This window comes from Anomaloglossus baeobatrachus, chromosome 1 (assembly GCF_048569485.1).
Source record: "Anomaloglossus baeobatrachus isolate aAnoBae1 chromosome 1, aAnoBae1.hap1, whole genome shotgun sequence".
NCBI lineage: Eukaryota > Metazoa > Chordata > Amphibia > Anura > Aromobatidae > Anomaloglossus > Anomaloglossus baeobatrachus.
In genome coordinates, this window is record NC_134353.1 from 338,121,135 (window position 1) to 338,136,792 (window position 15,658).

The window sequence follows — 15,658 nt, forward strand, 5'->3', positions numbered from 1 at the left end:
TAGGAAGGGGCCGTTTTACGGCTCTACTACGAGGTATTATTTACCCACCCAGGGATTGCTTTTGGACATCCCAATTGTCTGGGTCTCCCAATAGAGCGACAAAGAAGAAGGGAATTTTGTTTACTTACCGTAAATTCCTTTTCTTCTAGCTCTAATTGGGAGACCCAGCGCCCGCCCCTGTTTTTTTGTATATACATGTTGTTCATGTTGAATGGTTTCAGTTCTCCGATATTCCTTCGGATTGAATTTGCTTTAAACCAGTTTATTGGCTTTCCTCCTTCTTGCTTTTGCACTAAAACTGAGGAGCCCGTGATCCCACGGGGGGTGTATAGGCAGAAGGGGAGGGGCCTTACACTTTTAAGTGTAATACTTTGTGTGGCCTCCGGAGGCAGTAGCTATACACCCAATTGTCTGGGTCTCCCAATTAGAGCTAGAAGAAAAGGAATTTACGGTAAGTAAACAAAATTCTCTTCTTTATTATATTTTATTTTAAAATATGTTAAATATTGACATTGTGTTGGAATTTTGTGAATATAGAAGAAGCTTATTACATCCTCTTATGTAAGTCTGCATACATATAATCAAAGGGTTAGGAAAAAAAGCGTATAGAAGGATATGTACAATAGATTGATATTTGTGTTAGTATAGGTATAAAGTGTTGTTGAATTTGAATTTATCTGATTACTTCCTTTTTATCAATTCAATTGCAAACTATGTTAGTGCCTTTGATCGACCATTTTCATGGTGGTAGTTATACACAGAAAATAATCATCTATATACCTACAGTAGTGTCCACCAATAGCTAGTCTTTGAAATAATTTCATATAGGAATATTCACCCAATAAGTATATAAATGCCTTTGCGCTCTTATTATGCATTGCTTATATAGCACCATCATATTTTGCAGCACTTTACTGACATTATCATCACTATCCCCATTGGTGCTCACAATCTAAACTCCCTTTCACTATATCCTTGGAGTGTGGGAGGAAGTCGGTGTACTCGGCGGAAACTTACACAAACACGGGAAGAACATACAAACTCCTTGCAGAAGTCCTTGCTCTTCATTTGTGTTCCCTGTATCTATGTGCTTCAGATTAAATTTATACAATCCTATGTGGTCAGTGCCGCAAATGAATTTTCCTATATGAAGTTCTCACTTTATTTTATAAAGTTTATATACAAAAATGTAGAGTTTTTGTTATGTTTTTCTCCCCTCTCACAAATCATTGTCAACACCTTGATTTCTTTCAGGGTCTTGAGTTAGATGAGAAAGCCCATATTGTGGTAGATGAATTCCAGAACACCAGCCGGAAAGGAATATATGCTGTAGGTGATGTGTGTGGTAGAGCACTTTTGACACCAGGTAAACAAATGTAAAATAAAGTTATTAACTTAAAGGGGTTGTCTGGTTAAAACAAGTTCTCAAGGTGTTGATCTCTGGGGATCCACAACGTTAGGCAGAACGGGGAACTTTTATCCCATTTAGAATGAAGCAGTGCACATGCTCAAACTCTGCTCCATTCATTCCCTATGGGGCAGCTCTTGGATATCTCCAGCAGCCCCATAGCGAATGAATTGAGCAGCAGTCGGGCGTCTGACCTGCCACAATGTTTTGCACTGGAGATAAAAATTCCACCATCTGAAGATCGTGTGAGTTAGACCCCTTTCACACATCAGTTTTTTTGCTATCAGTCACAATCCGTTGGCTGAACGGATCCGTCGAAGATTGGGGAAAAACTGATGTGACGGATCCGTCAAAATAAACGGATCCGTCGCATCAGTTTTTTCAGCCCAACAGTGTTTTTACACCCCATCTGAGCATGCTCAGTTAAAAAAAAAACTGAGTGAGTCGCCGGATTCCGTCATTTGACGGATTACGACGGATCCTGCACCCATAGGCTTCCATTATACCAAATGACAGACAGCAACGGATCCGTCGCTGTACGTTTTTTAGACGTAGACAAAAAAAACATTACTTTGTCCATTGTCTCCGTCTGACAAACAATTTTCGACGAATGAAACGTGTGGCAATCCGTCGCTAATACAAGTCTATGAGGAAAAAAATGGATCCAGGGGCATCAGTCGCCGGATCCGTTTTTTTTCAAAATTCGACGGATTGTGACTGATGGCAAAAAACTGATGTGTGAAAGGGGCCTTACAGTGGGGAGACCCCAACTGATCATCAAGTTGTCACCTATTCTGTGGCCAGATGATGACAAAACCTTTGTGCCATGGTAAAAGTAAAAAAATGCTGCAGAAAGCTGTGGCATAGCCTTTAAAGTGCCATGGTTATGACACCGGCACTTTACATGTATTTAGACCGATATCTGGCAGCTAGAATAACTTCACCACTGGATGGAAGACCCAGCTACGTACTTTTTCAGAGACTTCTACAGTGGCCACTATTCTGAATACCCAAGGATTATTTCACATTTTGTCAGATTTATTGCATTTTTTTTTTCTATTTTCACCACCAAAAAGATTAATAATAAGAAAAAGTGTTAATAAACCTGAAGACCCACCTCTTCCGACAAACTTACAACCTTCAATAACCCTCAGAGCAGTACATGACTACGCAACCAGCTGTGTCCTCATCTACCCATCCCTTGTAGACTGTGAGCCCTCACGGGCAGGGTCCTCTCTCCTTCTGTACCAGTCTGTTTTGTACTGTTAATGATTGTTGTACTTGTTTTTATGTATACCCTATTCACTTGTAAAGCGCCATGGAATTAATGGCGCTGTAATAATAATAATGTACCCCAACATGGTGCTATGTGTAAAGTATAAGGCTATGTGTCCATAGGAGAATGTTGCTGCGGATTTTTCTGCATCAAAATTTGCGGCTTTCCCGCAAAATCCGCACCTTTTCAAAGGTGCGGATTTACCGCGGAATTGCCGCGGATTTTGGTGCGGATTTTTTTTTTTTTTTTTTACCAATTTTAAAGCCAAAATCCGCAACAATAATTGACATGTTGCAGATTTTTCCGGATCAAAATCCGCACCAAATCCGCCGCGGAAAAATCCGCAGCATGGGCACAGCATTTCCAAAATGCCATAGAAATGGCTGGGAAGTGCCGCTGCTGCAGAGTTTCGGAAAATCCGCGGCTTTTCCGCGAGAAATCCGCGGCAAAATCCGCGCATTTTCCGCAGCGTGGACACATAGCCTAACTCCTTAAATTGACTAGTTAAAAAAAAGTTGGACTTGAAAACTCAAAAATAAATTAGCCTTTAACCCCTTCCCAACATGTGACATACCTGTAAGTTTAATGTCAGGTGTATGTGTATGGAGCTGGCTAAATTATTCAGCCTGCAACTGCCTCCTAATATAAAAGGAATGGACCCATACATTAAACAGTGTGAAGAGAATCTAAAATGTCAAAATTGCCTTTTTTTCTTTTTTTTTTTTTTTTGCTCAATGAACCTTCCACCAAAATGCAAGAAAAAGCAATGAAAACATGGGCGATGGGTTGTGCCTATAGTTATGGTGCTCTGTTGAAATTCAGGCTGCAGCTGGGCTTCAGGGGAGACTGTGATTTTTACATAACAAATAACAATCAGATGACCGCAGCTTCGCGTCCCCCGAAGTGGGCTTAAAAAAAAAAAAAGAAAAAAGATAAGTTTTAAAAAAATAAATTTTTTTTTTTTACTTCTCTGTTTCCCTAATAAAGATAATACAAAAATACATGTACGATATCGCTGCATCTGTAAAAGTCCGGTCTATCAACATATAAAAGTAATTAACCCGATCAATAAACACCATAAAGAGTAAAAAAATAATGAAAACACAGTATTGCGTTTTCTAGATCACTTCAGTGCTGCAAAAAATGCAAAAGGTCAAATCTCTACTAAAATAGATCAGAAAAAAAAACAACTCTTCTCCCTGTAAATAAATAATAAAAAAATACATTGGTTACATTGGGAAGGGTTAATGCATGCACTATGCACATAACGATGGCTAAGGGGGTAGATCATTAAAAAAATGGTAACTTAAAATGGTTAATACAGTATGTTTTTACATTTGTATTTAACTGAGCGCCAATTTACTTAGCTTATTTGTATTCTGTGCCATAGTCGCCATCGCAGCAGGAAGAAGACTGTCCCACCGATTGTTTGAAGGGCAGGAGGATTCCAAGCTTGACTATAACAACATTCCAACCGTGGTCTTCAGCCATCCCCCTATAGGAACCGTGGGACTTACAGAAGGTGAGAACTGCTCAACAATGGCGGATTGTCTTATTGACAACGATAAAATAAGTATGGAACACGTCTCCGATTTTCTAAGTAAATATATTTCTAAAGGAGCTATTGACATGAATTTCTCACCAGATGTCAGTAACAACCCATCCAACCCACACAGGCAAGGAAATCAAATCATAGATGTCCATAAATTAAATTGTGTGTAATAATGAGAAATGACATAGGGGAAAAGTATTGAACACATTTTGTGGAGGTGGCACTGAGCTATAGCTTGTTTGTTCAAACGTAATAAGAATATCTGTGTATATAACTAAATCAAAATGTAGATGTAGATGCAAAATTATCTGTCTGTCTGTGTAGCAATTGCAAGCCTTTATTGGTGATGACAGCTATAAGATGCCGCCTGTATGGAGAAACTAGTCTCCTGCATCGCTCAGGTGTGATTTTTGTACCATTCTTCCACACAAACACTTCAAATCCTGAAGGTTCTGTGAACTCCTTCTATCCAAATTTTCTATTGGATTCAGGTCAGATGATTGCCTGTGACATTCTAACAACTATATTTTCTTTCTCTGAAACCAATTGAGAGTTTCCTTGGCTGTGTGTTTTGGATCAGTCAGCCACAAAGGCCAAGAAATCAAACCATAAATGTCCATAAATTTAGTGATGTGTAATAATGAGAAATGACACAGGGAAAGAGTATTGAACAGATGAACAAAGTGAGGTGCAAAAATCCATGGAAAGTCATAACATTATCTGAAATCTGTCAGTAAGCTGGTTCAACTGATAAAAAAAATCACTGTAACGTCTGCTACTGTCTAAAAGCAGGAGAGTAGAAACTGTGATTTATTAATCCTACGTTAAATGCATAAAGTAGATTGATCACATACTATAATATACTGTATATAAACACACATATATAATATTTTGTTTTCATATAGAGGAAGCCGTGAAAGCCAAGGGTAGGGAGAATGTAAAGATATATACAACTTCTTTTTCACCAATGTATCACGCTGTAACTAGAAGGAAAACAAAATGTGTCATGAAGCTGGTCTGCGTGGACAAAGAGGAAAAGGTAAGCTTGGGTCTTGAACTGCTTCTTGATTTGAAATTTTGGATTTCCATCAGTAGTCAGGGAAGTCCTGCAGAGGCCAAGTTCATACAAGTGTATAAAAAAAATCGTCCTAGTTTCATTCAGAATAAAACAGAATCCCAATTGTCATCCGTATACCTACATCAGCAGTTATTAATCTACCAGACCAAACAGTATCTTAAAGGGAATCTATCAACAGGTTTTTGCTACCTCATCATGCAGCAACATAATGTAGGCAAAGAAATTCTGAATCCAACGGTGTATCACATAGATTACTGGGTGCAGCCGTTCTCACACAATCAAAGAATTGAGTTGAGCTTAAAGGCTGCTTTACACGTTTCAATATGTCGTGCACATTTGCGATCGCACCCGCCCCCATTGTTTGTGCGGCACGGGCAATTTCTTGCCCGTGTCGCACAATGTTGTAACCCCTGTCACACGTACTTACCTTCCAAACGACCTCGCTGTGGGCGGCAAACATCCACTTCATGAAGGGGAAGGGACGTTTGGCGTCACAGCGACGTCACATAGCAGCCGACCAATCAAAGCGGAGGGGCGGAGATGAGCGGGACGTAAACATCCCGCCCACCTCCTTCCTTCAGCATTGCCGGCGGGACGCAGGTAAGCTGTGTTCATCGTTCCCGGGGTGTCACGCGGAGCGATGTGTGCTGCCTCGGGAACATTGAACAACAGGACGTTCAATTTTTAGAAAATGAGCGACGTGTCAGCGATGAACGAGAGAAGGTGAGTATTTCTGCTCGTTCATAGCTGTCACACGCTACGATATCACTAACTATGCCGGGTGTGCGTCACTTACGACATGACCCCGCCGACATCTCGTTAGATATATCGTAGCGTGTAAAGCCCGCTTTAGTCATGTAGCTGAGCCAAGGGAGCTGTCCTCACCACACCAGGCTCTCCATAGAGATTAAACATTGACAGTGAGGTGTCATTCACAACAGGGGCCATGCCAGACTGCCATATACGTCCTAGCTACACCTAGCAATGTTAAACTAATGGCTTTATTACCTTGTAATTAAGTAAATAATTGCATACACCCAGATTAGAGGCATAGTTGCTTTTTGTTTTCTTTTTCGCTCCTAATTGGGAGACCCAGACAATTGGGTGTATAGCTACTGCCTCCGGAGGCCGCACAAATTACTACACTTAAAAGTGTAAGGCCCCTCCCCTTCTGGCTATACACCCCCCCGTGGGAGCACGGGTCCCTCAGTTTTTGCTTTGTGCGAAGGAGGTCAGACACGCACGCATAGCTCCACTATTTAGTCAGCAGCAGCTGCTGACTATGTCGGATGGAAGAAAAGAGGGCCCATACAGGGCCCCCAGCATGCTCCCTTCTCACCCCACTTTCTGTCGGTGGTGCTTGTTAAGGTTGAGGTACCCATTGCGGGTACGGAGGCTGGAGCCCACATGCTGATTCCTTCCCCATCCCCATTAGGGCTCTGGGCGAAGTGGGATTTTACCGGTCTCCAGGCACTGAGACCGTGCTCCATCCGCAGCCCCTGGAGAAGCCGCTGGATATGGAGCTGAGTATCGTCAGGGACATGGCCCTGCTCCGTCAAGGTACTCTGTGTCCCCGTGCATACGCGCGCACACCGCAGCATTGCTGGGTGTGTTAGTGCGCCGGGGACAACAGCGCTGCTGCGCTTGTGCCATTTCCTCACTTCAGCTTAGCTGAGTGGGTAGACTCAGGGAGAACGGTCGCGCCGGCCGCTGGGACTGCGACGCGGCTGGGACTTGTGGTGCGCCGGGGACTTCCGCGCTGACCGTGCATATATCACGGCCGCGCTTATTACTACAGTCCCCGGCTTTTGCGGCCTAGTTCGTTCGTTCCCGCCTCCGCACCTGCCAGTCAGGAGGAGGGCGGGACGCTGTACAGAGCATCAGCGCTGAGGGCTGGAGTCTTTTTTACATACTCCAGCCCTCACACCAGGCACAGTAGGACGCAGTTTCCCGCACTTTGTTTGTGGCACGCCCACGGTCCGCCCCTCTTCACAGAACGCCGGCAGCCATTCCTGTCTGCACGCTGAGCTGGAGAGGGGAGACGGGGAGACCCAGACACGGGATTCTACGGCCTCATACCCGCTGTTCAGCGGGCGGTAAGCAGCCCTCAAGGGCTCACCCCCACTTGTGCCGTTTGTATACTGAGTATTTTGTGTTTGCAAATACTTTGTACTGTACGGTCGCTGGTGATTCTCGGCTATATACCCTCCTAGATTACAAGGAGGCAACAGCATGTCGTCCGCAAAACGCAAGGGTGCCAAGGCACAGACATTATATGCTGCCTGTACCGCATGTGGGGCTGCTCTACCGGCAGGTTCCACTGACCCCCCATTGTGTGCAGTGCTCGGCCCCTGTGCAACTTGCACAGCCGGGGCCTCTGCTGGACGTGACCCAGAGTGTACCACCTGTGAATGCTGTCCAGGTGACAGGAACGGAGTTTGCAGCTTTTGCTGACAGATTGTCTATGACCATGTCAAAGATTCTTGAAACATTGCAGTCTAGACCAGTAACTCAGACCATGGACACTGTGGCATCATTGCTCCCTGGTCCCCCTCAGCTGGAACACTTCCAAGCTCCGGGGGTGTCACATGCACCCCAGGGTGACGATTCTGACTCAGACAACAGTCCCAGACAACCTAAGCGGGCTCGTTATGAGGGGCCCTCAACTTCGTCTCACTGGTCAGGATCCCAGCGGGACGAATCTATGGGTGATGAGGTGGATGTAACCTGGGACCGCTCTCAATCTGGATACACCGGATGGTGACGCCATAGTGAATGTTCTTATAGCGTCCATCAATAGGATGTTGGATATTTCCCCGCCAGCTCCTCCTGCGGAGGAGGCAGCTTCACAGCAGGAGAAATTCCATTTCAGATATCCCAAGCGTAAATTAAGCACTTTTCTGGACCACTCTGACTTTAGAGATGCAATCCAGAAACACCACGCTTATCCTGAGCAGCGGTTTTCTAAACGGCTTAAAGATACACGCTATCCTTTTCCCCCTGACGTGGTCAAGGGTTGGACCCAGTGTCCCAAGGTGGACCCTCCAATCTCCAGGCTTGCAGCTTGATCTTTAGTTGCAGTAGAAGATGGAGCGGCACTTAAAGATGCCACTGACAGGCAGATGGAGCTCTGGCTGAAATCCATCTATGAAGCTATTGGAGCGTCGTTGGCGCCAGCTTTTGCAGCCGTATGGGCACTCCAAGCCATTTCAGCTGGGCTTATACAAGTCGACTCGGTCACACGTACATCTGCCCCGCAGGTGGCACCATTGACCTCTCAAATGTCTGCATTCGCGTCTTACGCGATTAATGCTGTCCTGGACTCTACGAGCCGTACGGCGGTGGCGTCAGCCAACTCCGTGGTTTTGCGCAGAGCCCTGTGGTTGAGAGAATGGAAGGCAGATTCTGCTTCCAAGAAGTGCTTAACCAGTTTGCCTTTTTCTCGTGACCGATTGTTTGGGGGTCACAGGTCAAAGACCGTTGGGTGAGGGACATTCTGTCTCACGGGTACAGGATAGAGTTCAGCTCTCGTCCTCCAACTCGTTTCTTCAGAACTTCCCCACCGCCCGACCGAGCCGATGCTCTGCTGCAGGCGGTGGCCGCTCTGAAGGCGGAAGGAGTGGTGACTTCCGTTCCTCTTCAGGAACAAGGTCACGGTTTTTACTCCAATCTGTTTGTGGTGCCAAAGAAGGACGGGTCCTTTCGGCCCGTCCTGGATCTAAAGTTGCTCAACAAACACGTAAAAACCAGGAGGTTCCGGATGGAATCTCTACGCTCCGTCATAGCCTCAATGTCTCAAGGAGATTTCTTAGCATCAATAGACATCAAAGATGCTTATCTTCACGTGCCGATTGCGCCAGAGCATCAGCGTTTTCTACGCTTCGTTATAGAAAGCGAACACCTGCAGTTCGTAGCGTTACCTTTCGGGCTGGCAACAGCCCCTCGGGTCTTCACCAAGGTCATGGCAGCAGTAGTAGCTGTCCTGCACTCGCAGGGTCACTCCGTGATCCCGTATTTGGACGATCTACTTATAAAGGCACCCTCTCAAGAGGCATGCCAACACAGTCTGGACGTGGCACTGAAGACTCTCCAGAGTTTCGGGTGGATTATCAACTTTTCAAAGTCAAATCTAACCCCGACCCAATCACTAACATATCTTGGCATGGAGTTTCATACTCTCTCAGCGATAGTGAAGCTTCCACTGGACAAGCAGTGCTCTCTGCAGACAGGGGTGCAATCTCTCCTGCAGAACCAGTCCCACTCCTTGAGGCGCCTCATGCATTTCCTAGGGAAGATGGTGGCAGCAATGGAAGCAGTCCCTTTCGCGCAGTTTCATCTGCGCCCTCTACAATGGGACATTCTCCGCCAATGGGACGGGAAGTCGACGTCCCTCGACAGGGATGTCTCCCTCTCTCAGGCAGCCAAGGACTCTCTCCGATGGTGGCTTCTTCCCACCTCATTGTCAAAAGGAAAGTCGTTCCTACCCCCATCCTGGGCGGTGGTCACGACAGATGCGAGCCTATCAGGGTGGGGAGCAGTGTTTCTTCACCACAGGGCTCAGGGTACGTGGACTCAGAGAGAGTCCACCCTTCAGATCAATGTTCTGGAAATCAGAGCAGTCTATCTTGCTCTGCGAGCCTTCCAACAGTGGCTGGAGGGCAAGCAGATCCGGATTCAGTCGGACAATTCCACAGCGGTGGCGTACATCAACCACCAAGGGGGAACACGCAGTCGGCAAACCTTTCAAGAAGTCCGGCGAATTCTGACGTGGGTGGAAAACACAGCATCCACCATATCCGCAGTTCACATCCCAGGCGTGGAAAACTGGGAAGCATGCCCAGAGTGCTCCGCAAAATCAGGTCCGACTGCCGTTGCGCCATTCTCGTCGCTCCAGACTGGCCAAGGAGGTCGTGGTACCCGGATCTGTGGCATCTCACGGTAGGACAACCGTGGGCGCTACCAGGCCGTCCAGACTTGCTGTCTCAAGGGCCGTTTTTCCATCTGAATTCTGCGGCCCTGAACCTGACTGTGTGGCCATTGAGTCCTGGATCCTAGGGACCTCAGGTTTATCTCATGATGTTGTTGCCACCATGAGACAGGCTAGGAAACCATCCTCCGCCAAGATCTACCACAGAACGTGGAAGATATTCTTATCTTGGTGCTCTGCTCAGGGAGTTTCTCCCTGGCCATTTGCATTGCCTATTTTTCTTTCCTTCCTGCAGTCTGGGTTGGAAAAAGGTTTGTCGCTTAGCTCCCTTAAAGGACAAGTCTCTGCGCTATCCGTATTCTTTCAGAAGCGCCTGGCGCGACTTCCTAAGGTACGCACGTTCCTGCAAGGGGTTTGTCATATCGTTCCCCCTTACAAGCGGCCATTGGAACCCTGGGATCTGAACAAGGTTCTAATTGCTCTCCAGAAGCCACCTTTCGAGCCTATGAAGGAGATTTCCTTTTCTCGGCTTTCACAGAAAGTGGCTTTTCTGGTGGCGGTCACGTCTCTTCGGAGAGTGTCAGAGCTGGCGGCGTTATCTTGCAAATCTCCCTTCCTGGTGTTTCACCAAGACAAGGTAGTACTGCGTCCAATTCCAGAGTTTCTTCCCAAGGTGGTATCTTCCTTTCATCTCAATCAGGATATCACTTTACCATCTTTGTGTCCGCATCCAGTTCACCAATTTGAAAAGGGTTTGCATCTGTTGGACCTGGTGAGAGCACTCAGGATCTACATCTCCCGCACGGCGCCTCTGTGCCGTTCGGATGTACTCTTTATCCTGGTCGCTGGTCAGCATAAAGGGTCGCAAGCTTCCAAATCCACCCTTGCGCGGTGGATCAAGGAACCAATTCTTCACGCCTTCCGTTCTGCTGGGCTTCCGACTCCTTCTGGACTGAAGGCCCATTCTACCAGAGCCGTGGGTGCGTCCTGGGCATTACGGCATCAGGCTACGGCTCAGCAGGTGTGCCAGGCGGCTACCTGGTCGAGTCTGCACACTTTTACCAAGCATTATCAGGTGCATACCTACGCTTCGGCGGATGCCAGCCTAGGTAGACAAGTCCTGCTGGCGGCGGTGGCCCACCTGTAAGAAAGGGCTGCCTGACAGCCCGATCACGAGGTATTCTTTTACCCACCCAGGGACTGCTTTTGGACGTCCCAATTGTCTGGGTCTCCCAATTAGGAGCGAAAAAGAAGAAGGGAATTTTGTTTACTTACCGTAAATTCCTTTTCTTCTAGCTCCAATTGGGAGACCCAGCACCCGCCCTGTTTTTTCTTAGGGTATTTGTTTTTCGGGTGCACATGTTGTTCATGTTGATAAGTTACGTTCTCCGATATTGTTTATCGGATTGAATTTGTTTTTGAAACAGTTATTGGCTTTCCTCCTTCTTGCTTTTGCACTAAAACTGAGGGACCCGTGCTCCCACGGGGGGGTGTATAGCCAGAAGGGGAGGGGCCTTACACTTTTAAGTGTAATACTTTGTGTGGCCTCCGGAGGCAGTAGCTATACACCCAATTGTCTGGGTCTCCCAATTGGAGCTAGAAGAAAAGGAATTTACGGTAAGTAAACAAAATTCCCTTCTTTTGTTTTTTTTTTAAAACCTTACAGCATGCTGTCCTCAGCTTACATAGCAAAAACCTGCTGACCGATTTCCTTTAAATTTTTTTTATTTTTTCCTGTGCAGATTTGGTCCATGAAATCAATGCTCATATACACTGCAGTGCTGTCCTTGTGATGTCATTTTTTTCCACAGACAGCACTCGCACCATAATTACGATTGTGTGAACTTGGCCTCCAGGCCATTACTTCTGCACCAGATACCATGGCAGACAGCCCTATTGTGCTGGCTCTCCGCAGCAGCAGTAGGCCAACACAGTGACATTCTCTGCCTCGTATACATACCTTACATTTGCTCTTTGTCCTTTAGGTGGTAGGGCTTCACATGCAAGGACTGGGATGTGATGAAATGTTGCAAGGATTTGCAGTTGCTATCAAAATGGGAGCCACCAAAAAAGACTTTGATAACACCGTTGCCATTCATCCAACTTCTTCGGAGGAACTGGTCACACTACGCTGAAGTTTTGTGCCTTGAACAGGAGTAGTCATTTGGAGAAAATTATTTTGTCTACCAGAAACTAAAATTCCACATTCACTCCATTCCGATTTATAAGCCTGTTTCTTGCTTCTCTGTACTAGTCCTTTAAGGCTGATTATAACTCTAAAATACATTTAACGGTGCCTTTTCAATAAACGTTTACAGTATTGTAGTCTTTGGTTATAACAAAATCAACCGTGTTAATGCTGGAAGCAATAAATTGTGCTCCCGGGGGTAGTTGAAGTTTTACGTCTGCATTCTGTATGTCTGGAGCATAGAGATACTAGCGGTTTTAAGGATATTGTCATATTAGCACTTTATAGTGGTGATAGCACTGTATATGATTTACTAGGTCCAATATTAACGAACCATGAGCAAGATGCAAGGGTAGGAAGGAAGGACTCCAAAATATGAGCATGGGTAACAAGAGCAAAAGTGATATTATTCAGGATGGTAGTTGCTCGTCCTGTAACTCTATATCAATAACAGTTTCGATCGTAGACTATAATGGATGTGTGAACAAAGCCCATGAGATGACTGCAGGATCTGACTACACTGAATTTGTTTGTAGTCTGTAACCATGGAGACATGTAGGTCTGCATAGGAGATGAATCATTAAAACTGATAATTATTTACAAAGTTGCTTCATATATTTAGATGCGTTGCACCAATAAAAGAAAATGTGCCAACATCTCCCCAAAAATCTGAGAAGGGATACATGTTTAAAGTGACAAGCTTAAAGGCTGATGCAGAAGCAGTGACCGTTCCATGACATTATCTCTTCTGTTATATACCGTGTCACCATAATGACATGACAGGCTCCCTTTGTGGTAACTCAGTCATTCACTATCTAGTTGCCATCATCTTTATTCATGCATATCTAGGGCTAACAAATTATAGCGTAGAAGGGAGCCTGAACCCACAAATGAGGCATTGGCTGTTTCTTGTCTTTTCTGCTTTTTTTACTTTTTATCACTTATGAAAGCAGAAACTTCACGGCAGAGAAGCAGATGCAAAACAGAGGTGTACAATGCATAGACAGCCTAACGCTCCTGTGCATAAACCTCCACTCTCCTAAACATGTTCTTTATTAATAGAGGTCACATGATAGGGTGTCTCTGCAGGTGTTGGCCTCATTCAGGCGTGTGTAATGCCCCCCTGAGGTCCGAGCCGCAGGTCTAGCGCTGTGAACTAATGACATATTAGGGATCTGTGATCCCGTCTATGTTTGTGACTTGGACTGCAGTTGACCAAAAACGTGTATCTGTGATATGGACCCTAAGCTGAGGTCACATTAGAGCCTTAATGTGTGTAGATTGACCATGACAACCACAGTGCAAGTAACAGTATGAAAATACTGTGTATATATAGGCTTCTAAGGGCGGCTTTGCACACTACGACATCGCAGGTGCGATGTCGGTGGGGTCAAATCGAAAGTGACGCACATCCGGCGTCACTTGTGATGTCATAGTGTGTAAATCCTAGATGATACGATGAACGAGCGCAAAAGCGTCGTTATCGTATCATCGCTGCAGCCTCCGACATTTCCATAATGCCGGTGCAGCGACAGGTGCGATGTTGTTCCTCGCTCCTGCGGCAGCGCACATCGCTGTGTGTAAAGCCGCAGGAGCGAGGAACTTCAACTTACCTGCCGCCGGCTGCAATGAGGAAGGAAGGAGGTGGGTGGGATGTTTACATCCTGCTCATCTCCGCCCCTCCGCTTCAATTGGCCGCCTGCCGTGTGACGTCACTGTGACGCCGCACGACCCGCCCCCTAAGAAAGGAGGCGGGTCGCCGGCCAGAGGGACGTCGCACGGCAGGTATGTGCGTGTAAAGCTGCCGTAGCGATAATAATCGCTACGGCAGCTTTCACTAGATATCGAACGTGCGACGGGGGCGGGACTATCGCTGCAGCATCGGTAACACATTGTTACTGATGTCGCAGCGTGCAAAGCCCGCCTTAGGCTCCTAGATACAAGCATAGTTATGATCTACTCTATGTGCGCAACAGTCTGCACCAGTGCCAATTTGGCCTGCATCAGTCTCCTCCTTCTTGTGGATGAGAGGTTGGTGACATTTGCCCTAAGAATTCACTTGTTTTATCAACATGGCCTAAGCTGGGTTTAGATAACTTTTTATAGGGACTGCACATAGACCGATGTAGATCAATTGTGCAGGCGTGATTTTGGATGGAATTGAAGCGTGCAGTAGTCATGGCAGATAGGTCTTTGCACAGCTAGAAGGCAGAAAGACATCCAGCAACCACAATGGAAAAGGATTCTAAAAGCATTAGTATAAAATTTCAAAAGGGAAACAATAAAACTTGACACACCAAGGCAGTGCGTTTTGAACACTTAAGGTACCGTCACACTAAGCAACGCTCCAGCGATCCCACCAGCAACCTGACCTGGCAGGGATCGCTGGAGCGTCGCTACACGGGTTGCTGGTGAGCTGTCACACAGGCAGATCTCACCTGCGACCAGTGACCAGCCCCCAGCCAGCAGCGACGCGTGGAAGCGATGCTGCACTTGGTAACTAAGGTAAATATCGGGTAACCAACCCGATATTTACCTTGGTTACCAGCGCACACCGCTAAGGTAAATATCGGGTAACCAAGGAAAGGACTTCTTGGTTACCCGATATTTACATTGGTTACCAGCATCCGCAGAAGCCGGCTCCCTGCTCACTGCACATTCAGGTGTTGCTGTCTCGCTGTCACACACAGCGATGTGTGCTTCACAGTGGGAGAGCAACAACTAAAAAATGGCCCAGGACATTCAGCAACAATCAACGACCTCACAGCAGGGGCCAGGTTGTTGCTGGATGTCACACACAGCGACATCACTAGCAACATCGCTGCTACGTCACAAAAGTCGTACCTCAGCAGCGATGTTGCTTAGTGAGACGTGGCCTTAAGCCTCCTAATCCTAGCTTTTTCCACTGCGGTTGCTGGATGTTTCTGCCGTCTACCTGATCACTTTAACCCAGGAGCCGGCCCACGGTCTCTAGAAAAAGTCAGCCTGGCTGGACTAATTACTGGTATAGAGAGGTGCTCAGAAGAAAAATAGTAGTCAATATAGAAAAGCAAGCTTCGGCACACTCAAATAAGAAAATATGCAATGAAAAAAAACAAATTTCAGGTGATTTTATTGCAAGGCAAAAAAAGTTAATCAATTATACCAACATTTCAGCTCAGAGCTTTTATCAAAGTAATGCTAACAAAGGTATATGAGGACATAGTCCATACATTAGATGGATCAATTG

The 15,658-nt window shown here is 46.1% G+C and overlaps 1 protein-coding gene across 1 annotated transcript in view; it reads left to right on the plus strand.

Moving 5' to 3' along the window:
- GSR (glutathione-disulfide reductase) overlaps nt 1–12,998 on the plus strand; it is a 56,181-nt gene extending 43,183 nt beyond the window's left edge. Inside the window, exons 10-13 of the mRNA XM_075337745.1 lie at nt 1,255–1,366; nt 4,075–4,206; nt 5,142–5,275; nt 12,227–12,998. Coding sequence (XP_075193860.1) covers nt 1,255–1,366; nt 4,075–4,206; nt 5,142–5,275; nt 12,227–12,376 — 528 coding nt within the window. The 3' untranslated portion in view covers nt 12,377–12,998. The remainder of the gene's footprint in view (nt 1–1,254; nt 1,367–4,074; nt 4,207–5,141; nt 5,276–12,226) is intronic.
- The last annotated feature ends 2,660 nt before the right edge of the window (nt 12,999–15,658 follow it).